The sequence below is a fragment of the Tyto alba genome, unplaced genomic scaffold, assembly GCF_018691265.1.
Source record: "Tyto alba isolate M040663 unplaced genomic scaffold, T.alba_DEE_v4.0 Super-Scaffold_28, whole genome shotgun sequence".
Classification (NCBI taxonomy): Eukaryota; Metazoa; Chordata; class Aves; order Strigiformes; family Tytonidae; genus Tyto; species Tyto alba.
The window spans coordinates 17,857,510-17,881,394 of NW_024881302.1; the positions used below are offsets into that span (position 1 = coordinate 17,857,510).

The 23,885-nt window shown below is 63.4% G+C and overlaps 2 protein-coding genes across 5 annotated transcripts in view; both read left to right on the forward strand.

Annotated features, from left to right (window-relative positions):
• Positions 1-16,193, forward strand: part of LOC104368223 (mitochondrial Rho GTPase 2) — a 43,666-nt gene extending 27,473 nt beyond the window's left edge. Inside the window, exons 39-59 of one of the 4 annotated variants that reach the window (XM_042798571.1) lie at positions 414-557; positions 1,721-1,840; positions 2,331-2,415; positions 4,189-4,247; positions 5,164-5,245; positions 5,340-5,383; positions 6,555-6,608; positions 7,030-7,082; positions 7,642-7,750; positions 8,204-8,305; positions 8,733-8,831; positions 9,287-9,395; positions 9,650-9,770; positions 10,622-10,706; positions 11,558-11,703; positions 11,796-11,896; positions 11,969-12,099; positions 12,550-12,630; positions 12,789-12,911; positions 13,004-13,206; positions 14,527-16,193. In XM_042798571.1, the coding sequence (XP_042654505.1) occupies positions 414-557; positions 1,721-1,840; positions 2,331-2,415; positions 4,189-4,247; positions 5,164-5,245; positions 5,340-5,383; positions 6,555-6,608; positions 7,030-7,082; positions 7,642-7,750; positions 8,204-8,305; positions 8,733-8,831; positions 9,287-9,395; positions 9,650-9,770; positions 10,622-10,706; positions 11,558-11,703; positions 11,796-11,896; positions 11,969-12,099; positions 12,550-12,630; positions 12,789-12,911; positions 13,004-13,206; positions 14,527-14,644 (2,169 nt within the window). In that variant the 3' untranslated portion in view covers positions 14,645-16,193. Of the gene's footprint in view, positions 1-413; positions 558-1,720; positions 1,841-2,330; positions 2,416-3,792; positions 3,839-3,922; positions 3,941-4,188; positions 4,248-5,163; positions 5,246-5,339; positions 5,384-6,554; positions 6,609-7,029; positions 7,083-7,641; positions 7,751-8,203; positions 8,306-8,732; positions 8,832-9,286; positions 9,396-9,649; positions 9,771-10,621; positions 10,707-11,557; positions 11,704-11,795; positions 11,897-11,968; positions 12,100-12,549; positions 12,631-12,788; positions 12,912-13,003; positions 13,207-14,526 lie in introns of those variants that run through there. The other 3 variants (XM_033001571.2, XM_033001570.2, XM_033001572.2) reach the window with 3 other exon arrangements.
• A 1,550-nt stretch (positions 16,194-17,743) lies between these two features.
• Positions 17,744-23,418, forward strand: RHBDL1 (rhomboid like 1). The gene is made up of 8 exons (XM_042798577.1): positions 17,744-18,046; positions 20,326-20,484; positions 20,760-20,984; positions 21,311-21,459; positions 21,559-21,671; positions 21,967-22,067; positions 22,402-22,462; positions 22,561-23,418. The coding sequence occupies exons 1-8, from the start codon at positions 18,008-18,010 to the stop codon at positions 22,830-22,832; spliced, it is 1,119 nt and encodes a 372-aa protein (XP_042654511.1). The 5' UTR covers positions 17,744-18,007; the 3' UTR covers positions 22,833-23,418.
• The last annotated feature ends 467 nt before the right edge of the window (positions 23,419-23,885 follow it).

Consider the following 23,885-nt stretch of genomic DNA (forward strand, 5'->3'; position numbering starts at 1 on the left):
TGTTCCCTGGTAATTCTAGACTTAGGTGTTCCTTCTCAGTTTTAGGTGAAGGACATTGTTAGGTGACACATGGTATGTGCAAGCACTCCCCTAGGAGATGTGTAGATCCAGAGGGCATCCCAGGGAAGAGATCTGTGCCGTTCAGGCTAGGCACTTGCTCCTCCTCCAGCAGCCTCTTCTGCTGGGGCTCTCAGCCCAGAGCGTGCTGCCAGTTCCAATACTGTGGCTTCCTTGTCCTATTTTATTCTAAGTGACTTTAAACACTGCCCAAATGAAGGTTAATCCTGGCATCGATCCCCTACAGCATGAGGCCTGTGTTCCCACAAACTCCTTGCCCCACGCTAGCTCTAGTGGCAGCTTTCTCTAAAGCTTCTCTACTGCCAGGGTCACAGCGTTGCATTTATCTTCTGTAGTATCGCGACTTTGGGGTGGAAGGAGGCGAGCTTTGGCTGGCCACCAGCTCAGACCGGCGGGTCAGCGTCTGGGCCTCCGACTGGCCGAAGGATAAATGCGAGCTCCTCGACTGGCTCAGCTTCCCAGCTCCTGCCGGCCCCGAGGTGAGCGTGGCGCTGCCAGCCCCTGCCTGCTCCTGGCACAGGCCTCGGCACCAGCCGAGCTGCAGGGGGGCGGATGCCTCAAGGCTCTGGGTGGGACGGGGCCACAAAGAGAGTGTGTGCTTAGGAAAGTTATCTTCGTTAGTTCTGCTGCTTGTAGACTATCCTGTTAATGCACCTTCTTGTGTGTCGAAAGGCAGCGGGAATCGTTAGCAGTGCCTAACCGCCAGGAAGCACCGGCTTTGTAAGCATCGGGAGTCAAAAACTGCATCTGCAAAGAGCTGCCACCCCTCTGCTATGCAAAACAGAGCACAGGCGGCAGTGAGCACGGTGCACAGAAGGGAGACCCGATTATAAGCATGCTGCTAACTTTGACGCTCCCAAAGAGCATGAATATTCAGTGCCAGGAGCCCAGTGATGGGTTCATAGAGCCAAGTACTGTAGCCCTATGTGTCTGTGATGCTTTGCAGCACCCTTTGGCTCCATCCCAGGTGTGAGATGTGGGCAGCAGGACACCTGCTAGAAAGGGAGGAGGGTTTATATCAGGGAGGACGTGGAGATGGTCCCTGGTGCATGTCACATTGGCATGCATAAGGGAGCCGGGTCTTTTGAGTGGTGCCTCAGCCTGCCACCCCCAGGGCCAAGCACTGTCCAGACCCATACAGCACCTGGGTTCTGTCAGTATTTCTTCTGTTTGCTTCCAAAACAATGGATTTCCTCTCCATGAAGGAAACCCACTACAGGTCTCCCCACAGTGAACAGCAGCAGGATTAATCTTGCATCCACTAACAAAGATCTATCTTCTGGGCCCTATTTTCATGTATTAAACTCATCCATAGCCCAATCTCACCTTCAAGCCCGTGTAGCAACAATGGCTCAGTGGAAATGCAACCTTTTGGACCCTCATGTGTCCTGCTCTTATGAGAGTCAACAATTTGCTTCAGGTTTCCATGGCAGTGTGTGGTTGCTCCTTGCTTTGCCATGAGCACGTCTGAGATGGCAACACAAGACGGAGGAAACAGCCTCCATCGTACTAATTTCTCGCTGCTCAGACACCCGCAGCCCAAGGGCTGGTGTCCTTCTGTGCTCTCCTTTTGTCCCCCACCGTGTTGGGTCAGGCTGGAGAAGCTAGCCTCAATTTTGTCTCCTTTGGTTTCCCTCACCAGGGTCTCAGCAGCCTGCCACCCAGCCTGGCCGCGTTCTGCCCTTGGGAACCCGGTACCCTTGTCTACGTCGGCTTTGGGATGCAGAAGGAAGCCTTGTTTTACAGTTTGCACAAGAAACAGGTACTCGTGCCCTGCCAGGGCGGCGCGGGCGCTCCTCTGCCGCTGCAGAGCCGTGGCCACGTTGAATGAGGTGCAGCGGGGAGGAGGCAGTGCCGCTCTGCGTGTAAAGCCAAGTCTAAAGGTGCAGGGCAGGCTCAGGCAAGCAGCTGCTCAGGGCAACAGCTTTTCATCTCAAACTCCCGAGTCTGACCCTGCCCCTGCCTCGGGCTGCATCTGGGCAGGCTGCCAGTCCTGGCTGCCACCCTGCCGCCTTTCCACCCGACTGGAGGGGAAGGCGTTTGCTTTCAGGAGCACTAACAGTGTCTAAATCAATGAGTGGAGTCTCCTCTGGAAAATCGATGCCTTTGGCATGTTTCCGAGATGCTGTGCTTCTGTCAGCCTTCCCTTTGAGAGGAACCCCTTACCCTCCTAACAGCTGTCACAGCAGCAGCTCTGGTCTCCTGCCTTCTCATTTCTGAGGGGTTGGTGTGTTTCTCTTGCTGGAACGCAGGTAGTTGAGAAGATCTCCTTGCCGTACTTCGCCACATCGCTCAGCCTGTCTCCTGCAGCACGCTTCATGGCTGTCGGCTTCGGTGGTGAGTACCGGAGGGTGCTGTGGGCCCTGCTGCCCAGGCTGCCTTGTCCCCAGGTTGCCTTCAGTGAGGAGGGATCTCCCCTTCTTGTGAGGCGGGGGAAACCAAGCGCCCTTTTTCCTTTAAACGAGAGAGATGTGCACATACACCAGCCCATATCCTCAGACCCTGGCACTGCAGGCAGGGTGTATGTCAGGCAAGGAGAAAGCTCTGGGAGACTCCTAGGTCAGAAATGAGATGCGTGAGCTCAGTCATGTTTGTCAGCGAGCAAGATTTGTCATTCAAATGACTTCTTGGGATTACAGGCTATCTTCATCTCTGTGGCTGTGTGAGCTACAGCCTAGGAGGCAGAAGGGACCTTCCCGCAGCACGGGGACAATCAGCACCCTTGTCCTGGCAAGGACGCCTTGCTCCTGTAGCTGTTTGTATCTGCTTGGGGAGGCAGCACTTAGGTCCATCCCGTTCTGACAGCAGCTCCTGAGCACAGGGTTCGCTCCGTGCCTGCCCCAGAGCCACGGGGCACCCATTCAGCCCAGTCCCAGGCGCTTTGGGGCGGGGTGTGTGAGACAGCAGAGCTGCGCTAACGCGTGCTGCCACATCCATTGCTGCAGTGTGACAGTCTGACACGCAGCGTGGAGCTGCCCTGTCATGCTCCCTCCCCGTTACCAGCTGTTAACTGCCTGCTTGCTTCCGCAAGAAGCTGTCCCCTGTCACTCAGCACAACTCAGCCGGGGTGAGAAGGCCCAGAGGGTGGCTGGGAAGGGTGCTCCTGGCAGGAACAAGCCCCGTGGCGGTGGAGCCTCCTTCCCCTGGCACTGAGCCCCCTCCTCTCCCCACAGAACGGCTGCTGCGGCTGCTGCGCTGCCCCACCAGCAACGCGCAGGACTACGCCGGCCATGACGACGTCGTCCACCTCTGCCGCTTTGCCCCCTCCGGCTGCCGCCTCCTCACGGCCTCCCACAGCGCCGTCCTGCTCTGGGAGCTCGGGGGAGGCTGAGCCGGGGCTCCCCGGGACCGGCGGCTCTTCCCCGGCGGGCGGCGGCCCCGGCGCCCGGGCGAGGCCCCGGCTCCGGCCCCGACCAGGCCCCAGCCCCGCCTTCTGCTCCCCCGACGCGTTGCAGGGGCTGGAGGCCGCGGTGGGCCCGCAGGCCAGGCCCGGGCGGTTGCGGGATTATGTGTTTTACGGCTCCATTTGCCGGGTTTTTTTTTGGTTGGTTGTTTGTTTTTTTTTTTTTTTTGTTAATAAAACATGGAAAACTGAAGCCGGGAGGTCTGAGGGTGCTGCGCCCCGCCCCGCCCGCCAGGGGGCGCCGCTCCGGCCGCGCCGCTCTGCGCCGCCGCTCGCTGGTGCGGCCGGAAGCCGGGGGGGGGGGGGGGGGAGGTGCCGCCATGAAGCGGGACGTGAGGATCCTGCTGCTGGGGGAGGGTAAGGCGGGTGGTGGGGGTAGCGCTCGCATCCCGCATCCTCCGGATCGACCGGGGACCACCCTCGGCACCGGGAGGGTCTCGTCTGTGGGGGAGCGGCCAGGTCTGCCCGTGACCGCGGCCTCCGGGGAGGTTGGCGGGGCGGGCGACGCGTGTATGTGTGTCCGTCCACGCACACGCCGTGATGGCTCCGGTTGCGCTGCTTCCTACCCGCCACGGCAGCCCCGCGGGGCCCTTCTCGTGGGCTCCCTGCCGCGGGTGGGCCGGGCTGAAACAGGCTGCGGGCTCCACTCGTGGCTGCCGCTGCCCCCGGCCCGTGTCCTGCTCTAACATCTTCCCTTTCTTCCCTAGCCCAGGTGGGGAAGACATCTCTGATCATGGCTCTGGTGGGCGAGGAGTTCCCTGAAGAGGTGAGTGTGAGTGGGGGGAGCCCCGGCCCCCCTCGCTGGGTGCCCTGCCAGCCAGCGGTGGGACAGCTCTGTCCCGAGTGGCACCGGCCTGAGGTGGGTGGGTCTGGGAGGCGCCCACAGCTCCGTGGGGACTGGTGACAGCCACACACTCGTTCAGGTGAGCTTAAGACTGTGAGGACTGCACAGAGCTCCAGCTGAAATGGTGTTTTCCCCGGGGAGAGGTGTAGGTACTGCTGCACTGAGGGTGGCACAGAGCCCTTGGAAGGGGCAGAGCTGCGTTCCCTGACCTCCTGCATGTGTCTGCAGACGGGCCCGGCGCTCTGAGCTGGGCTGTCTGCGAGGAGCAGCACCCAGCCTGCCTGTGCACGCTGCTCAGAGCCCCCGGCTCAGTGACTCGCTGTCCAGTTGCAGTTTGGGTAGGGAGATGGGATCACTCTGTCCAGGTATGTTTGTCCCGTGCCATCAGGCAGCTTCTCCTGCTGCCCGTGAGCACATGGTGCCCTCTGCAACGTTTGCACTGGGAAGCACCAGCTCAGTGGAGAACCAGCTCCGCGCACCTTCCCGTGCTCTCGCAGCAAAGCTTGGACAATCAGCTTAGCGCTTCTCCCAGCTGCCAAGAGGTCAGGCCAGAGAGTGGGGGGAGTGCTGAGGGCTAATATCGGGAGCTGTGTCTCGAGGGAGGGCTTGGGGCTGGGCGGGGGTCAGAGGTTTCACTGCAGGGACGGTGGCTGTGTGGGCTGGAGCGGAGCGAGCCGCGGCGGTGGCTGCAGCTTGGTGGTCCGTGGCCTGGAGCTCATCCCACCCTGTCCGGGAGGGCGCTGGGCAGCAGCTGCGTTGGGATCTGAAGTCCCTCGTCACCCGTTCACCCAGCTGCGTTCAGCACGGCTGGCTGGACCAGAGTCTGCTGGCTTTGCAGGTGCCTCCTCGCGCGGAGGAGATCACGATCCCGGCTGATGTCACCCCTGAGAAGGTCCCCACACACATAGTGGACTACTCAGGTAGGGCCCTGTCCCGCCTCACTCCCTGGCTGAGGGCAGTGGGAAGGGATCCCCACTGCCGGGGCAGCTGGTGACGGCTCTCTTCCCCTTTCAGAGTCGGAGCAGACGGAGGATGAGCTGCAGGAGGAGATCGCTAAGGTGAGTGGGGCTGGGCGGGGGGTGGTGTGGGACAGGCTGCGGTGCCCGTGGCCTTTCGGCTGGCGGCTGACACGTGCCTGCTCGCTCTCCCTGTTAGATACCAGAGGTGTACAGGCGGTTGCTTATCTGTGGATTAACGCTATCAGTTTGTTTAGTGGCTTGTTTAATCTTCCTCTGTCTTGTAAGCCGTTGTGCGTGGCTTGTCCTAGCCCTCCGGGGAGGCCTCCAGAAGGAGAGCGGTGGGGAGCAGCTCGCTGCCCGCCGGGAGGTGGAGGAGGCTGCTGAGCAGATGATGTGCTCTTAGCATCGGGATCTTCCCAACGGACTCGGAAGAGGCGAGAAGCAGTTACTGCGCTTGGGCCAGGCCCCCCTGCTCCCTGCATTAGGTCCCTGTGGCTGCCTGATGAAGCTGTTGGGCTCCCGTGTCCCTCCAAGCAGACACGGAGGAATAATCCAGCTGGCTGGCTGGGGTGGGCCCAGCTGCTCTTCTCAGCCCTGGGATTAACCTCAGCTCTGCACAGAGGAAGACCTCTTGATTATGGATAATAAAACTGTCTCTCCTCTGCGTAGCTCATGTGAGCAAAGCTATTTAATCTCTTCACCTCGGTGGCTAACAGCCAAGGAGGTGGGCTAGCGAGTACACGGGTCCTGCTCCCTCCACCCAGACAGCAAGAGTATACAGGAGCTTAGAATGACTCCAGGAAATCCTTCCTAAACCCTTGTATGTCCTTGGGATTAGTGCTAAACTCTCTCCTGAAAGGGCCAGTGATCCTTCCAGTCTGCTTCAAATAGAGCATTGGTGTCGGGGAGGGGAGGAGGGCAGCCGCCACGGCCCGGCACGGGCAGAGCCGTCACGGAGGGACAGTGAGGTGTGAGAGCGGGGAACCGGGGTGTCGGGCGTGGAGGCAGGTGTGCTCGCGGCAGCTCCCGAAGCAGAGGAGCCGGTCTTAGCCCCGAGCAGCCCGAGGTAGAGCCTCGTGTTGACGGCGGGCGAGTTGTTGCTGTGGGAGGGCTGCGTGTACGGGTGCACGCTCGCGCCTGCTCAGCTGCCGGTTTCGGTGCGGGGCCGGAGCTGCCTGGCTGTGCCTCGGGCTCGGCCAGCCTCCCCACTGCCGTGAGTGTGCCGCAGGGACCCTCGCTCACCCTCCCCTCTGCCACTTCTCTCTTGCAGGCCAACGTGGTCTGCGTGGTGTACGATGTCACTAAGGAGGCCACCATCGAGAAGGTAACGGCTGCCCCACCAGAGCCCGGAGAGGCCCCGCTCTGCCAGCAGCACCGGAGGGGAGGGGGTTCCCAGAACTGGGTCCTTCCATGCTGCCCTGGCTTTTTGGTGTGGGTGGGTACTGATGCCCCCTAGCCCTACGGGGAGGATTTGGGGTTTGAGACCCCCCCTGCAAGCAGAAGCTGAGCACAACCCGAGCTTGCTCCCATGTTGGCTGTTGTCCTCATGTGCTGGGGGGCAACGGGCTTGTCACATCCTTCTGCTGGCATCCAGCATCCCTGGGTCTGCTCTGCCTGCTGGTGCGGGGGAATGCCGGGGAGCAGATGGCTGCAGGGCCCTGCTGACTGCTGCGGCGCCTGTGCTGGGAGCTGCCTCTCCCTCCCCAGCCTGCGCTGACGGGCCTTTCCCTGTGCTCGCCTTTCAGATTCGCACAAAGTGGATCCCCATGGTGAACGGTGGAGTTGAAAAGGCCTGCAGGTACCATGCGTGCCGTGGTCCGCGGACGCAGAATTGGGGGGATTTTGGGGGGCTCTGGGGCACCCACCACCCTCGCTGTCTCCCGTGGTTACTGAGATCAAACCAGCTTTGTGGCTTGTGACCAGACCACCTGTAGCAGAACACGGGGGCTTTTCTCCCTCGCAGATCTAACCGAGGCAGAGGGCCACAGGAGAGGGCTCCTTCCCCCCTTGATCTCCTCTTAGCCAGTCAGGGAGAGGAGAGGAGGCTGCCAAGGGAGTATGGGAGCACAGAAGACGCAATCTGTGTGTGGATTGCTTAGACAGAAGGCTGCTGTGCTGGATTAAAGGCTCCTGAACATATTGTTGCTGGGTGAAAGCATAAGCGGGATCAGGCAGTCTGTTTCTCCAGATGGATGCTCCCAGCCGTGGGAGGCAGGAAAGCTGCTCTGGACCTTGTGGAGGAGGGTGGGGAGGCTCCCCAGCCCGCTGCCTGCAAGCACGTGTGGCTGGGGCAGGGCCAAAACCAGGAGAGGGGTGGCCTCACTCATGCTCTCTGACACTCCATCTTTCTTCTCCAGGATCCCCATTATTTTAGTGGGAAACAAGTCCGACCTGCAGGTGGGGAGCTCCATGGATGTCATCCTGCCCATCATGAACCAGTTCTCAGAGATTGAGACCTGTGTGGAGGTGAGGGAACGAGGATTTCTGCAAAGCTCCCCCTGAGGGGTAGGAGTCAGGGAGCCTTCGTTCTTGGGGAGATCTGCTCTGCTAATACTGCTCTGCAAAATTACCCCTATCTGGGTCTTGAGGGCCTGTGCTTTAGTCTTGCTGCCCTTTGTCTTCCTCACAGGGAGTGGGCTTGTGTCTGCCCACTCCAGCTCTTTAGCTGTAACTGGTGTTGGAGCAATGTGCAGCCCCTGTTGGCTTGGGGGCTGTGGAATGGGCGCAGCAAAGCCAGAGCATGAGCAGGAGATTTCCCTTTTTTTTTTTTTTTTTTTTTTTCCCTAATGGTGGACAAACCCTGCTCTCTGCTTTGGTGCACAACTTATCTGGCTCAGGGACCTCCTATCACCCTCCTTCTGCACCTCATCACCAGCCCTTTCCCTGATCACAGGTCTGTCTCTTCCTTTGAATCCCCAGTGCTCTGCCAAGAACCTCAAGAACATCTCTGAGCTCTTCTACTACGCCCAGAAAGCTGTGCTGCACCCCACCGCCCCCCTCTACGACCCAGAGGAGAAGCAGGTAGGAAGCACTGCTCACAGAGTCTCCTTCCCATCACAGCGCTCTGCTTTGTCCCTGTGCTTTTGCCCCTGAGTGGGAGGGTGGAGAGTTTGGAAAGTTTGGGCTGACGCAGCCAGAACAAGGAAGAAGCACCCATCTCCTGTGCTCAGCACAGCCAGAGAGATCTGCAAGGGCCAGGGGCATGTTGGAGCAGAAGCCCTCATGCTCCAGCCCGTGTTAGTCATGGTGGGAAGGGTCCAGGAGAAAACCCCCCTGTGGGCTGTCCTGCTTCTGACTCCCAGCTCCAAGGTGGCTGCGGTACTGGCCTAGCTGGGACCGTGTTCCCAGCCAGTGCAGGAAGGGAGCCCCTCTGCGCATGAAGGTTTAGGGGGAAGAGCCAGGCTGAAGGTTATGCCCTGTTTTTGTCACCATGGTTGGTCCCTTGCAGCTGAAACCTGCGTGTGCACGAGCACTGACCCGGATTTTCAGCCTCTCAGACCAGGATAACAACCAGATCCTTAGTGATGATGAACTCAACTACTTCCAGGTAGGGCTGGCTGCAGAGCTGAGATATTCCACAGGCCCTTCTGGAAAGCCCCTGGGGTCCCTTTTCCTTCCAACACCAGGCAGAAAGGCTGCCCCTCTCCTAACCCAGCCATCCTGTTTGCATTCAGTACTTCTGCTGTAGCACAACCAAAGCACCATAGAGTGCATCACTGAGCACATGGGCATCCGCAGGTCTTCCATCTTCCCTAAGCGTGGGTTGAGTTTGCTCTGCAGTGGGAAGAGCAGGAGGCTCTGGAGATGTTGAGAGTCATAATTTATCGGGATGCTGAGGAACAGGGGTTTGGTCAGGGTTTAAGGCAGTAATCCCTGAGCTGGGTGGATTTCCTCTCCTAGAAACACTGCCCCCTTCCCTGGGGAGAGGGATGCTGGCGAGACAAGAGGGTTGTGCTGTCTGTGTGCTTTGCTGACAGTGACCTTCTTTCTCTTGGGAGGTAGAAATCCTGCTTTGGAAACCCACTGGCTCCCCAGGCCCTGGAGGACGTGAAGATGGTTGTGTGGAAGAACACCACAGACGGGGTGCAGGACAACGGCCTGACACTGAATGGTAACAGCACAGGGGCTCCGTGCCCCTTCCCAGCGAGGGATGGAGGGGCCCTGTCCTCGGGCTGAGCCTTGTGGCTCTCATTCCAAGCTTAATTAGTCCCTCTTGTCAAAGCAAACCTGAGCCTGCTGTGGCTCCTAGAGCTCTCTGTCCAAGAGCCTGTTTTCCCAGGGAAAACATGGTCCCGAGGAGTGAATCCCTGAGGCAGAGTGCTCGGTTGGCCCCACTCTGTCTCACCCACCTGATCTCTCCTGCAGGCTTCCTCTTCCTCAACACGCTCTTCATCCAGAGGGGCCGGCACGAGACCACCTGGACCATCCTTCGGCGCTTCGGGTACGACGATGAGCTGACGCTGACGGATGACTATCTCTACCCACAGTGAGTATCCTGCCGTGGAGTGGGGCGGGCAGGGTGTGACATCCCCGTGGTGCACAACTTGGGGCTCCCCAGCCCCTTCGCTGGCTCCTTTCTGCACCCTGGGCTCTACTGCGTTCCTCAGCCGAGGCTGAATCCGGAGCTCGTGGTCAGGTTCGTGCTCCTCACCTTCCCCTGTGGGTGGGAGCTGACGCGTGGGGTTGGCGACAAATACAATGGGGTGTGGAGCTGCTGACTGCTGCTGGCTCTGATGTAGGTGGGCATGGAGGTGGGGAATGAAAGGCCTGTCCCTGACCAGCAAAAAGGTTTTTTGAAGGCTGTTCTGTCTGCCTGAGCTGAGGCAGAATGGCTGTCAGGAGCAGTGAGCTGTCAGCATAACCCCTCCAGGCTGATTCTGCAGCTGCTGCCTCTTCTCTGCTCCCTGCCACCCCGGAGGTGGTGATCTGGCAGTAATGAAAGGGTTTGGCTTGTGAGCCGCCTCATCCTCTCCCCAGACAGCAGGCAGGGCCTGTGCTGGTGGAAGGCAGCCTGGGGCCAGTGCTGTGCCCTACAGAAGCCCTGGGCATGAGGCAGAGCGAGGGCTACATCGTCTCCCTGGCTGCTTGGGCAGCGCGGATGTGCTGAGAAGAGGCCGCTGTGCACCCTCAAGGGCTTCTCCCCAAAACAAGGCGGGGGGAGGGGGGTTTGGGGGTGTGTGTCGAGGAGCAGCCAGGCCTGGTGACAACCTCTGGCCTTGAGCAGGGAGGGAGTGGGGAGCTGTGTGCTCTGGGTGAGATCTGGCTTGGCCAAAGACCCGCTCGCCCGCTGCCCTTCATTTGGGGCTTGAGGAAGCTCACTGGGGTCTGTTCTGACAGGTTCCGCCTTCCCCCCGGCTGCTCCACGGAGCTCAACCACTTGGGCTACCAGTTCCTGCAGCGGCTGTTTGAGAAGCACGACAAGGTGGGGGGACAGCGCGCGGGGGGGAGCTGCCTGGGGAGGGGATGCTCCGCTGGGCCCGCGCGCTGGGGCATAGCTGCCCTCCTGTCCACCCGCTCCGATCCAGGGAGCAGACGTGGAGCTGGTGAAGGGCTTTGCTCTGCCACAGCGCTCCCTTCACGGCTTCCTGCCGAGGCTTTGGGAGCAGGAGGTGGTCACAGCGAGCTGTAGGTAGTCTGACGTGCCGAGGGTGTGGGGTTGTGGTCACTACCCTGGACCAAAGAAGAGCCGGGAAAGTCTGAGCCTTCAGGGGATGGGACTAAGTTAACATCAAAGTGGCGTAGCCCCTTGCAGTGCCTGGGTGCAGCGCGCGGGGTGGCAGGGGAAGCGGGCACAGCTGCTGGCCTGCAGCCACCGCCCAGGCACGAGGCTCCGCATGGCTGCCAGCCCTGTGGAAGGGGTGCCAGGCCGGAGAGAGCGAGAGAAAACGGCGGATTTGTGCCACGCTCTGGCTCTTTGGAGAGCGGGAGAGGGGGGTGCATCGCCTGGGCGTGCTTGGACTAGTTATTCAGATGGTGATGTGCACCTGGGGAGCGGCAGCTCTGGCCAGGGGGAATTGCAGCAATCACAGAGCAGAATCGGCCTGTCTCGTGCAGTGATGGGAGTCCCCGGGGCACGGGCTCTCTGCACGCAGCTCTGGCCTTGTTTGCAGTTGATTTCTGCCATTGAAAGCATCCCCATCATTCTGTAGCGGTGAGCAGGGCGGCTTGTGACCCTTCCTAGACCCTGACAACACCCGGTGTGGTGCAGAGAGCAGGCGGTGTGTGCACGGGCTGTGTCCTGCCTCAGCTGCTGACTTGCCTTTGTTTTGGCAGGACCAGGACGGAGCCCTCTCGCCCGCAGAGCTGCAGAACTTCTTCAGCGTCTTCCCCTGCGTGCCCTGGGGCCCCGAGCTCTACAACACGGTATGCACCACTGATAAAGGCCTGCTTTCCCTGCATGGATTCCTCTGCCAGTGGACGTAAGCTCAGTCCCTCTCCCCCCCCCGCCTTTGGTCACATCACCTAGCCCTTGCTGACCCCGTCGGCTTCCCGCTGCGCTCTGTCTCTCCAGGCTCGTGGCTTACCTGGATGTGCGGCACTGCCTGGAGTGCCTGGGCTACCTGGGCTACCCCATCCTCTCGGAGCAGGACTCCCAGACACAAGCCCTCACGGGTACGGCTATGCCCTCCCCTCCTGTCGCTGGTCAGGTCCCTCCTCTCGCTCATCCAGCCTCTCTCCTGCCAGTGACCCGGGAGAAGAGGATTGACCTGGAGAAAGGCCAGACCCAGAGAAACGTCTTCCTCTGCAAGGTGCTGGGAGCCAGGGGCGCAGGCAAGTCCGCCTTCCTGCAGGCCTTCCTCGGCAGGAGCCTCGCGGTGAGTGGCTGCTCCCCTCGCCGGCCGCGCCGCGGCGGAGCAGGAGGCAGAGCCGTGAGGCTGTCGAGTGACCTGCTGCCCGACAGCACCTCCCTGCCCACGGCCAGGCCCCAGCGTCCCAGCAAAGGGCTTCGCACCCCGCTCCGTGCCGGCGGTGCCCGGTTGCTGTGGCTCTTGCGTCCTTGAGTTTGCCTAAGGCAGCGGGCTCGCTCCCTCTGCTTGTCCCCGAGGATCTGGAGGGGGCTGTGCCTTCCCCGGGCCAGCCGTATCTCCCCGATCTCACCAAGGTGATGCTGATTTTTCCCTGCGTGTTACGAGCGGCCCCGCGTCTCGTGGCAGGCGCCAGCTGGCCTTCAAGTGGCTGTTAGAGCACAGGGGCTCGGGGCAGTGTGAAACGCTCTCCCTGCTCTTGCTCCCTGCTGTCTGAAACGGTGTTTTCATCGGTGGCAGGCCCAGAGGGAGAACCCAGGAGAGCCATCCCTCTACGTGATCAACACAGTGCAGGTCAACGGCCAGGAAAAGTACCTTATAGTAAGTCAGGGAGAAGAGGGAATCACCGCTGTGTCTGGCTGGCAGCAGGGCTGGGCTGTGACTGCGGTCGTGCCGGCACAGGCTGAGTGCTGGGGTGAGAAGCAGCCAGTCTCCCTGAGACGGCGCTGTGCCACGCGTTCTTTCCCCTCCTGCCCCAGCTGTATGAGGTCAGCACCGACACGAAGTTCGTGAAGCCGTCGGACGCGGCCTGCGACGTCGCCTGCTTCATCTATGACCTGAGCGACCCCAGATCCTTCAGCTACTGTGCCAGTATTTATAAGGTAGCTGGCAGGGGCCCTGCGGGACTTCAGCCCCACATCTCCCAGGGGTTTCCTCGCTGACCCCTCGCTGGGACTCCTCCCTGTCTCTGCAGCAACACTACATGGACAGCCAGATCCCCTGCGTCTTCGTGGCCTCCAAGGCAGACCTGCCAGAAGCCGGTCAGCAGCCCGGGCTCTCTCCCGCCGAGTTCTGCTACAAGCACTGCCTCCCGCCGCCCTTCCTCTTCTCCTGCCACAGCCAGGGACCGCCCAGCACCACCGTATACACCAAGCTGGCCACCGCCGCCACCTTCCCGTTAGTATCCGCGTGGAGGGGGCTGTCGGCTGGGAGCAGAGCTCGGGGGCAGGGGGGCTGTGTCCAAACCCGGCCACCGCTGCGCTGCTTTCGGTTTGGTTTCTCTCTTGGGTGTCATCTGTTCATACAAATAACTGAAACAAAAGGGCCACTTCTTCCCTTGCTCGGAGAGGGCAGAGGGGACTCGGCTCTCTTCTGCCTTACGTGTCTCTCTGGCAGATTTATTAGATAGAGCTTGCCACAGGAGTTTTTTTATTTTTGAAGCCTAAGATAAAAAATGCTGGAGTACCCAGCCTAGTTTGCCAAGGCGCGCAGAGAGGGGGTGGCAGCTATTTTCTCCTGATGAGGTGGATCAGACTGAAAAAGAGGTCAGTGAAGCGAGACCTCTGTTCACACAGCCTGCCTTGGGAAGGAACCCTACCTGAAAGGGGCTGGCCAGTGGGCAGCCGGGCCGGCCCGGGCGCTGAGGGAGGATCTGGGAAGAAAGATGTGTCTGTGCTTGGCATCGCTCTGCCCCAGGGGCTGAAAGCTGAGGGTCGGCACAGCGCCGGGGGCAGAGCCCTCCCGGGGAGAACGTGTGGGTGCGTTGGAAGACAGGATGGGATTACTAGTGAGTGGTTTTCCCTCTAGCTGCTTTTCAATCAACAACTTTATTTTTAGAGCTGACACTTTTTTTTTTTTTCCCCCCCCTCTGCAGTATTAAAATTTAAATATTCTTAATATATCTTAGGGTATGTGGTATAAATAAATAACGGCGTAATGGAGGGCCAGGGATTGGCTGTTCTCCCCTGATTTAGTGGAGGATGAATAATGGATGTGTCTTTTCTCCTCGGAGAGGAGCACGTTGATGCAGGACAGCATGTGTTTAGGAAGGGAATGTGTACGCCTGGGCAGGACTGGGCCCCTTCCCTCGGTGTCGCTGGCTGTGCCAGCGTCTCCACCTGCATCCACCTCTGGGTCTTGGTGCACTTGGAGTTGTAAAAGCAGCTTGACCTAGAAAGGCAGATACATACCTCCTTGCTCGTACTAATTATTGAGGTGTGGGTGTGCTATTTCCAGAGCAGGGGAGGGTGAAGGCACATCTGTCCCCTCGGCGGGGCAGGGAGCCGGCGCTGGGTTTGGCGGGGGCGGGTACGCTGGGCCTCTTGGTGCTCTCTGCTTTCTGCTGGGCTGCGTCACCCGTGGTCACCCTCTGTGTCCCCCCCCCTCCGGGGACACCCCAACCTCTCCCTCCTTGGGGTGGAGGCGCTGGCGGGGGAGCTTGGCCGTCTCTGTGCACCTCGCCTCACTGGCCTCCTCTCTTTTTTCTTTTCCTTGCAGCCACTTGAACGCCGTGGAGCTGGGCGCCGCGTCCTTCTGGCTCCGGGTGGCTCTGGGGGCCGCGGTGACCGCTCTGGTAGGGTTCACGCTGTACCGCGTGCTAGCCAAGAACAAATGAGAGTCACTCACACCCCCCCACCCCGTCCCCCCACCGTGACACCAGCCTCCCCGGCCCCAGTGACACCCCGCTGAGGCGCCCTGCCTCAAGCTGGTCTCTGGTGGGAAATCCTTTCCCCCAGCCTGGATTGCAGGACCAGTGAAACCAGACTTCCCACCACCAGCAGGATGGATCCCACATGGCTCCTGCCCAGTGGGGGCCAGGCAGCTCTGCTGGGACGGGGTTCCACCTCACCAGCAGCTGGAGGAGCACCCTCACATTTTATTCTGTTAATTTTTTTTTTTTAACGTTTGTTTTTAAGCTCAAACATGAGTGTTTCAAGATCTGTTGGGCTGGGCACATCCCCCTCCCCGGAGGGCTGTGCTGGTGCCCTCAATTTGAGGGGGGGGGGGGGCGCAACACTCCTGGAGCCCCTGGGGGCTCCAGCAGCAGCAGAGCTGTTGAATGAGCTCACGGCTTCAGCCCCCTGGGACCCACCCCCCATCCCTGTCCCCGTTTCCCTCGGCCAGCTCTAGGAAAGGTGGCCGTGGAGGGCCAGGCGCTTACACCCCGCAAGCCCCTGGGTTTTGGGGTCACTCTTGGCCCCTCCTGTTGGGATGCTGCGGCCGCAGCCCCCAGCCCCGCGCAGCAAGAGGGGAGGGAGCAATACCCAGGACTTGTCCCCCCCAGCTCCTCCTCTCTTGTTTCTGCACAAAAAAATACTTGGGAGTCCTGCGGCGTGCCGGCCTCTCAGCCCTTCTGCCCTCCTCCCCTTCCCTCCTGGCCCCCGGGATCCACGGCTCCCAGTATTCCCAGCCCCCAGGCTGCGAGCCCTTCCCCGGCAGTGCCCCACGCTGGCCGGTGCCCCTTGTCCTGCTGTCCCCTCGGCGGGGCCCTGCCTGCTCTCGGGCTGTCCCAGCGTGCGGGGCTCTGGGCTTCGCATCTCCTGGCGTGACTAGAAGCTCTTTCTCCCCTCTTCCCCCACCCACGTTCCAGCCGCCGTTCGCTGCTGGGCAGCTGCTGTGACTTCAGCTCAGCACAAATCTGGGGCCAGAGCCCCAAAGAGCGAGGCCAGCCTGTGCTGGCTCCCACCCACCAGCTCTTTTCCAGCACGCGCCGGGGTTAGGTTCATTTGCAGGCAGCGCCCAGGTAACAACTGGAGATGGAGCTGCTTTTTCTGTATGTTTTGTCTGTTGAAACTTTTTTTATCGTGCCCTGGAGCCAGGGGAAGGATCAAGGAGTCTGCTGGACGGCAGCCGGCATCTCTTAGGGGGCCAGTCCCAGGGTGGTGCCACCATCCTGCCAGTGGATGAGGTGTCCCTGCCTGTGCTGGAGCCACTGGGGCACCCGCTGCCATCCTGCTCGCTGCTGGCCGTGGGCCAGGGCACTGCCAGGGCCCCCTCCCTGGTATTTCCATGTCACTTCTTGCCCGAGCCCACCGCACATGGCTCTGCTAGCCAGGCCCGTGTCTGGTGGTCCGACCCTGTACCCGGCACCAGTCTGTGTCTGGCAAAGCCATACCTTTTTTAGGAGGTTTGTTCTCGACATCAAAATAAATTTTTACACACCACCTGCTCCTGCACCGTGTCCTGCGTCTCCGGGGAAGCAGGACCCCAGGGTCTCCTGTGGCTGCGGGGTGACAAGGGGACCCCGAGGGCTGCCCACCCCCTTTGGGGACAGTTACAGGGATTTAGGGCAGGAGCTGAAGCGCGGCGCCGGGGACCAAGGCAGGGGGTTGTCCCAGGGCTGCTCGGTGCTCGGTGGCACCGATGGTTCCGCGACAAGGTGGGTGCCCCTGTCGCTCTGGTGGGATTTCACGGGAAGCCGGGGGCTTGGCTGCCCTGGGAGCCGTGGCTTTGCGTGCCCGTCCCTGTGTGGGGTCAGGGGCTTCCCTGCGGCCGCCTTTCCCCCCCCGCCCTCATGCCTGCAGCCCCCCGAGGCTCTGCCACCTCCCCTGCCTGCTCCCATTTCCCCGTGGCAGCTTTTTCCCTCGGCTATTTCTGTCTCTGCAGGCTGAGCCGCGGGCACTGGGCACCGGGAACGCAGGCGCAGCTGGGGAAAAGGCTTTTCCCGGCACCTCCCTGGGGCCTCTGCACCGAGGCTGGATGGGACTGGAACGCTCCCCCGTCTGCCCGGGGGTCCCTCCGGGCTGCTAGGGGAGGGGGAGAAGACCCTTCCCACCAAACTGGGGCATCTGGTGTGCTGGGGCAAGGAGCGAGCGCGGCCGTGCGGGGCGGAGGAGGGCGATGCCAAGGTGGATGGGACTCAGGGTGCTCCCTGGTGAGTCCAAACCAGGCTGGGCCCCGTGGGAGCAGCGGCCCCGCTGCGCCGCGTGTTAATAGCGCCGGGGGTGCACGTGGGAGCTCACCCCCGGCCACGCACAGACCCCGAGGAAGGAGCCTGGGCACTTCCCCGTGGCAGCCGGCATCGCCGGCCTGCTCAGCCCCTCTGCCCCGGCGTGGGGACAGCCCCGTGTCACAGCAGGGCTCCCCTGGCACTCGCCACAGGGCTGAGCTGTGAGCCAGGGGAGCGGGGACGCGCGTGGGGGTCTGGGGGGACACCAAAGTGGGGTGGAGGGAAAGGAAGGGCTGCGGTCACCGGCACCAGTTCCACGGGTGCCCAGTGCTGCCGTGCTGGCTCCTGCACTGGGGTGCAGGTACTGTGAGTGGAACGTGAGTTCTGGTACTGGGGTGCAGGTATTGCACCGGGATGTGGGTGCCCGTACCGGGGTGCAAGTATTGCACTGGGACGTGGGTACCCGCACCGGGGTGCAGGGACCATAACCAGCTGTGGGTACCATACTGGGATGTGGACACCCACACCCACATTCAGATACCCGTACTGGGGTGCCGATACGGTACTGGGGTGCAGGTACCATCCTGGGATGTGAGTACCAGTACTGGGGTGCATGCTCCGTACTGGGGTATGAGTACCGGGATGGGGGGAGCGTACCGGGATGCGGGTACCTATACCGGGATGTGGGTGCCCATACTGGGATGCACGTAGCCGTACCGGGATGCCGGCCCCCACCCCGTGCCGTGTCTCAGGGCGGAGCGGGGCGGGTCCCGGTTCCCGGCGGCGAGGGGGGAGCGGACGGGGAGGGAAGGGGGGGGGGGGGGAGCGCTGCGCCGTGCGCTGCGGCGGGGGCGGCTCCGTTCGGCTCCGCTCCCGCCCCCGCCGCCGCCGCCGCCGCCGCCGCCGCCGCCCCGCTGCCATCGGCGGCTCCCGGCGCCGCCGCTCGCCGCTCGCTCCCGGGCCCGCCGCAACGCGGGGCTGGCGGGGAGAGCCGCCCCCCCCGCCGCCCCCGCCGCCCGCGCCGCTCCCCTGCCCGGTTCGCCGGCCCCGGGCGCGGGGGAGCGGCGGAGCCCGGCGCCCGCCGGGTGCATGGACAGGAGCTCCCTGCTCCAGCTCATCCAGGAGCAGGTGAGGGACGGGGACGCGGGGGGGGGGGCACCGGGCAGCGCTACCGGGGGGGCGGCGGGCCCCGGGCTCCGCTCGGAGGGGGCCACCGGGCACCGAGCAGCGCTACCGGGGGGGGGGGGATGCTCGCACGCACCGGGCACGGCTGCCGCGCAGCGCTGCCCGCGGGTCTGGCAGGCACCGGGGCAGCGCTGCCCGCCCCGGGGTGGGGGGTGGGTGTGGGGGGGGGGCGCTACCGCGCCCCTTGCCCCCCTCTGAGCATCCCTCCGGCGCCCCCCCATCACTGCCGCGGGGGGACCCGGGTACCCCTCGCGCCGCTGAGACCGCGCAACTCAGCTCACTTGTGGCCTCCTCCTCGCCCCAGCACTCCCCACTCCGCCTGCCCGGGCCGGATCCTGCTGGGTGCACGCTCAAGGACGGTGGTGCTGAGCCCCAGCGCTCGGTGCAGGATGGGTGCCCCGATACCCCTCAGGGCTGCCACGGGGTTTGGCCACCCCAGCGAGGCCGGGGCTCGCACACCTTCACGGGGGGTTACGTCCAGCCTCGTGACCTGATTGCAGGATGAGGCCGTGGAGCGTTACCGCTGTGCCGCGTTGGGCTCCGCTCCCCTGGCAGGATCAGGCCCACCCCCCCCCCCCCCAAGGCGTTTACACCCGCTGCACCCCGGCCCCGTCCCTGCCCTCTGCTTGGCCCCGAGCAGCTCCGCTTGCGCTCAGCCACCTCATCCCTCCATCCCCACCCACCCTGGGCCGAGCTGGCAGCTCTCCCCTGGCGATGGGGAGGGAATTTATTGGGGGTCAGGAATATTAACAATCCCCGCCCTCGCCCCTAGCTGGCTCCGTGACCTTGATTGAATTCCCCCGGCCTCCCCGGCCCGGGAGCTGCGGTGCTGTCCCCCGTGTCACCCCACTCTCAGGCGTGGGGGCTCTGTGCGCCTCCGAGCCCTTTGGGGATGAGCAACATCTTCCTTGAGAGAGAGCAGACTTGGGAGAGCCCAGCAGGGCCGAGGGGCTGGGGGAGACTGGGGATCGGGCCCCCCGCGGGGGCTATAGGGAGCCGGTGGGGTTGGGGTGGGGGGAGATGTACCCCAAAAGCAGAGAGGGGCTTCCTGGCTGCTACTGGGGCTCCCTGGGGACCGGTGAGCCCGGCGTGTGCCAGCACGTGGGGCCAGCGTGTGCCAGGTCCCGGCGTGGCGCACGCACGTGGCACCTGTGGGGCGCGGGGGACGGGTGGCACCGGGGTGCTCCCCCACCCCGATGGCCGAGGCTGCTCCCAGGGGCTGGCGGCTGCTGTGAGGATGCAAGCACTGCCTGCACCCCGCACCCCGCCCTGCACCCATGCCTGCCTCTGGCAGAGGCGCTGGGCACCCAGACCCCCGCCTTGGGGGAGGCTTTGGCTGTTCCCTGCAGAAGGATGGGGTGCACGCCGGGGTGCGGGTACAATCCCATGCCCCCAGCACTCCCTCTCCTGCCCGTCCCATGAGGATGAGTTCCCTCTCCTGGATTTCATTCCCTGCAGAAGGAAGGAGCAAACCCAACACTATTTGGGGGAGGGATTTTTGTGGGGTGCAGGGTCCTGGCCACCCTTGGCAGGGCTCGAGCCATGCGCCGGCTATCGGTGCCCTCTCCCCATCTCCATCCTCCTTGCGCCACCCCGGGCTCCTCATCTCCGTGAGTGGGACCGCACCAGTTACCCCACGGTGCTGGGTACCCCACGGTGCTGGGTACCCCACGGTGCTGGGTACCCCACGGTGCTGGGTACCCCACGGTGCTGGGTGCCCGGAGGGCTCAGGGTGCCCGGCCGGTGCTGGGAGCCCCGGGGATGGTGCAGGGTGCCCTGGGCACAGGGTGTGGTGAAGGCCAATGCCCGGCGGTGAGGGCACGCAGGAGGAGGGGGAGGAGGAGGAGGAGGAGGAGGAGGAGGAGGAGGAGGAGGCTGGTGCCAGGGCTGCGCGTGTGTTTAGCTTCGTGTCTTCCTGGCTGGCGGGCTGCTGGCGGCGAGAAATAACTGAGTGGGAGAGTGTTGGCTGCGCCGTGGGGAGACGGCGGTGGGGACGCCCGCATGGCACGGGGCACCCCCACAGCACAGGGCACCCACCGAGTGCGGGGTGCAGGGTGGGTGCGGGTCGTAGCCTCCCTCGCAGAGCCAGGGGCTGCTGTCATGGAGCAGTACGTGATACCATCAGGCTTAAGGCCAGGGTGAGGGGCACCAGATGGTCTCCAAGGCTCATCAGGGAGCTGCAACCCCGGCGTCCCGGTGACGCCCTGTGCCGTGCCCCACAGCTGGACCCCGAAAACACCGGCTTCATCGGGGTGGAGACGTTCGCCAGCCTCGTGCACAGCCATGAGCTGCCCCTGGACCCCGCCAAACTGGACATGCTGGTGGCCCTGGCGCAGGGCAACGACGAGGGGCAGGTCTGCTATCAGGAGCTGGTAGACCTGGTCAGTGCTGGGGGGCCGCGGGGACGGGGGCGAGCAGCCAGGTGCCAGCCTGGGGAGGGCACTGGGCACATCCCTGTGTCCCTGGGGAGGGGGACAGCCGCCGGTGGTCCCCAGGGCTTCCCCTGGCGTGGGGTGATGACACAGGCTCGGGGCGGCTTGTCCGGCCGGTCCCACGGGGCTGTGGCACGGGGTGGCAGCGATGGGCAGGGGGTGGCCACAAGCCCACCAGCCCGAGCTGCCCCTGCGGCCCCGGCGGGCACGGCCTCTCTCCGCAGATCAGCAGCAAACGCTCGAGCAGCTTCAAGCGCGCCATCGCCAACGGGCAGCGAGCCCTGCCCCGCGACGTGCTGCTGGACGAGACCGGCCTGGGCTTCTACAAGCGCTTCGTCCGCTACGTGGCCTACGAGATCCTGCCCTGCGAGATGGATCGGCGCTGGTACTTCTACCAGCACCGTACGTGTCCGCCCCCCGTCTTCATGGCAGCCGTCACCCTCACCCAGGTACGGGGCACGGGCGTGCGGCCAGGCTGGTCCTGGCTACAGCGTCCCGGTGTCCTCGGGGTGGGCAGGGTGGGTGACCCCGGTTGTGATGTCCTGGTGCGGGGCTGAAGGGCTGAGTGACACCCCGGTTGTGACGTGCCAGTGGCCGTGGAGGAGGGCAGAGGGGATGGGTGTCCCCAGTTGTGATGTCCCAGGACCCATGGGTGGGCTCAGACCTGGGGCGGAGGGATGGGGGTGACCCTGCCCCAGGACAGAGGGATGGGGGACAGAGAAGGGGGGGAGGATCTCGGTGGGGCCGAGGGTGACGGCTGTGGGGTTTGGTGCAGATCATCGTGTTCCTCTGCTACGGGGCCCGGCTGAACAAGTGGGTGCTGCAGACCTACCACCCCGAGTACATGAAGAGCCCCCTGGTCTATCACCCCGGGCACCGGGCACGCGCCTGGCGCTTCCTCACCTACATGTTCATGCACGTGGGGTAGGTCCCTGCCGAGAGGGGGGGGGGGGGACACACACACCGTGGGGGGGGAGCTGCGTGGCCTGAGCCGCTGCGTGTCCCCCTCCTGTGCCCGGGCAGGCTGGAGCAGCTGGGGTTCAACGCCCTCCTGCAGCTGATGATCGGGGTGCCCCTGGAGATGGTGCACGGCATCCTGCGCATCAGCTTCCTCTACCTGGCCGGCGTCCTGGCAGGTGGGTGCGTGCCTGGGGGGTGTGTGTGGGGGGGTGTGTGTGTGGGGTTGTCCCCATCGATCCCTGTCACCAGCCCTGGGGAGGCCACAGGGAGACGCACCCTGAGTTCACTGGGGATGCGGGGGTTTCGCTTCCCACCCGCTGGGTACCACCCTGCCCTGCCAGCGCGGCTTGCCCCCGCGAGCTGGGAGGGCAAAGCAGCCCGTAATTAATTAATGTGGACTGTGATTAATTGATGTTACTGGGGCAGGGCGGGGGGGCTAGGCCCGGTGCTGAGCCCTGCCTGTGCCCGCAGGCTCCCTCACGGTCTCCATCACGGACATGCGGGCCCCCCTGGTCGGGGGCTCTGGGGGGGTCTACGCGCTCTGCTCAGCGCACCTCGCCAACGTCGTCATGGTCAGCACCCCAACGTCGGGGGGGGGGGAGGAACTGGGGGGCAGGGGAGGGTGGGCAGCACGGTGTGACAGCGGGGGGGGCTGTCATGGGGTGGGGGCCTTTGAGGGGCATTGTAGGGTGGGCAGCACGGTGTGATACTGGGGGGGGGGGGATGCCGTGGGGTGACATAACGGGGTGGGCACCATCACCAGAGGGAGCACTCTGGGTGCCATCATGGGGCGGGGGGCGGGTGGGGAGGAGGGGGGGCCTGGGGGGTGAGGGGGTTTCATGGAGCCAGCCCCCTCCCCAGCGCCAGCCCTTCGTCCATCCATCCGTCCGTCTGTCCGTCCCGCAGAACTGGGCCGGGATGCGCTGCCCCTACAAGCTGCTGCGGATGGTGCTGGCGCTGGTGTGCAGTGAGTACCCGGGGGGGGGTGTCTGTGTGTGTGCTTTTTGGGGGGGGGGGGGGTTGGGGAAAGGAGGGTGCTGAGCACCTCCCGCCGCTCTTTTCCAGTGAGCTCGGAGGTGGGTCGCGCCGTCTGGCTCCGCTTCTCCCCCCCACTGCCGGCCTCGGGCCCCCAGCCCAGCTTCATGGCCCACTTGGCGGGGGCCATCGTGGGCATCAGCATGGGGCTGACCATCCTGCGCAGCTACGAGGAGAGCCTGCAGGACCAGTGCGGCTGGTGGGTCCTGCTCCTCTCCTACGGCACCTTCCTCCTCTTCGCCGTCTTCTGGAACATCTTTGCCTACGACCTGCTGGGGGCACAGATCCCCCCCCCGCCATAACCCCACCTCAACCGTCCTTTTTATTTATCCTTTTGTTTGTTTATATATTTATTTTCCTCTCGCTGGCCAAGCCCGGTGGAGGGAGGGAAGGGGGGGGGTGGGGGGGGTTTTCCCCGCGCGTGACATGGGGACAGGTCACCCCCCTGCCCGCCTGCCCCCTCGGTGCTAGCGAGCGCGCCGTGTCCCCCCCACACCCCCCGTCCCCCCCCCCCCCGCCATGGGCTGGGGCTGCATCCCCCCCCTCCCCTGTGAATGTACCCTGGCAACCCCCCCCTCCCTGCTGTGCCCCCCCCCCCCCCCCAAGGATGCTTCAGCCCTGCCCCGGCATTGCCAACCCCACCCCGGGGTGCCCACAGGGCTCAGGCTGTGCCCCCTGGGACACAGCCAAATGGGGGACCCCCCCTCCCGGGCTTGTTCCTGTACCCCCTTTCTGGGATGGGGGCCGACTCATTGCCCCCCAGGACCTGCACTTTCACACGAAGGACTGGTGCCAAAATAGGAGCGATTTATTTTTCTATGCCAAAATAAATATAAATAAAAGAAAGAGAGAGAAGTAAAAAAAAAAAAAAAAAAAAAAAAAAAAAAAGAATATGGGGAGAGCCCAGCAGGAAGGTGAATCAGCTGAGACCGGCACAACTCATTTCGGCAGTGCCCTTGGCGGCACAGCCCCCCCCTTCCCGCGCCCCGGCCCCCCCGCTTTGCTGCCAGCCGCCCTCCCCGTGGCGGGGGGGCTTGCCCCGGGATGGGGTTGCGGGGGGGGGGCCCCCCCCCCCGCTCTGACCTTCCCCTCCCCTTCCGACCTTTTTGGAGTATAAATAAATATTTTGCACACTGCTGGGGTGTGCGTCTTTGTGGGGTGGGGGGAATGGGGATTTTGGGGGTGCCCCCCCGTTCCCCCCCCCCAATCCTTGCTGGGTCGCTGCTGATTCAGTGAGGGTGCGGGGGCTGGCGGGTACCGGGGGGGTGGACAGGTGGGGATGGGATTTACTGGAGCAGAAAAGTGTGGGATGAGGTGGGGGGGGCATAAGACGTGGGGGTGCGGGGCCGGGGGTG

Bases quoted from the DNA above. Each gene is read 5' to 3' on its own strand.
- RHBDL1 (XM_042798577.1), top strand. From the start codon at position 18,008: ATGGACAGGAGCTCCCTGCTCCAGCTCATCCAGGAGCAG. The intron at 22,068-22,401 runs GTCAGCACCCCA...TCCGTCCCGCAG, and splicing joins ACCTCGCCAACGTCGTCATG to AACTGGGCCGGGATGCGCTG. The intron at 22,463-22,560 runs GTGAGTACCCGG...GCTCTTTTCCAG, and splicing joins GGTGCTGGCGCTGGTGTGCA to TGAGCTCGGAGGTGGGTCGC.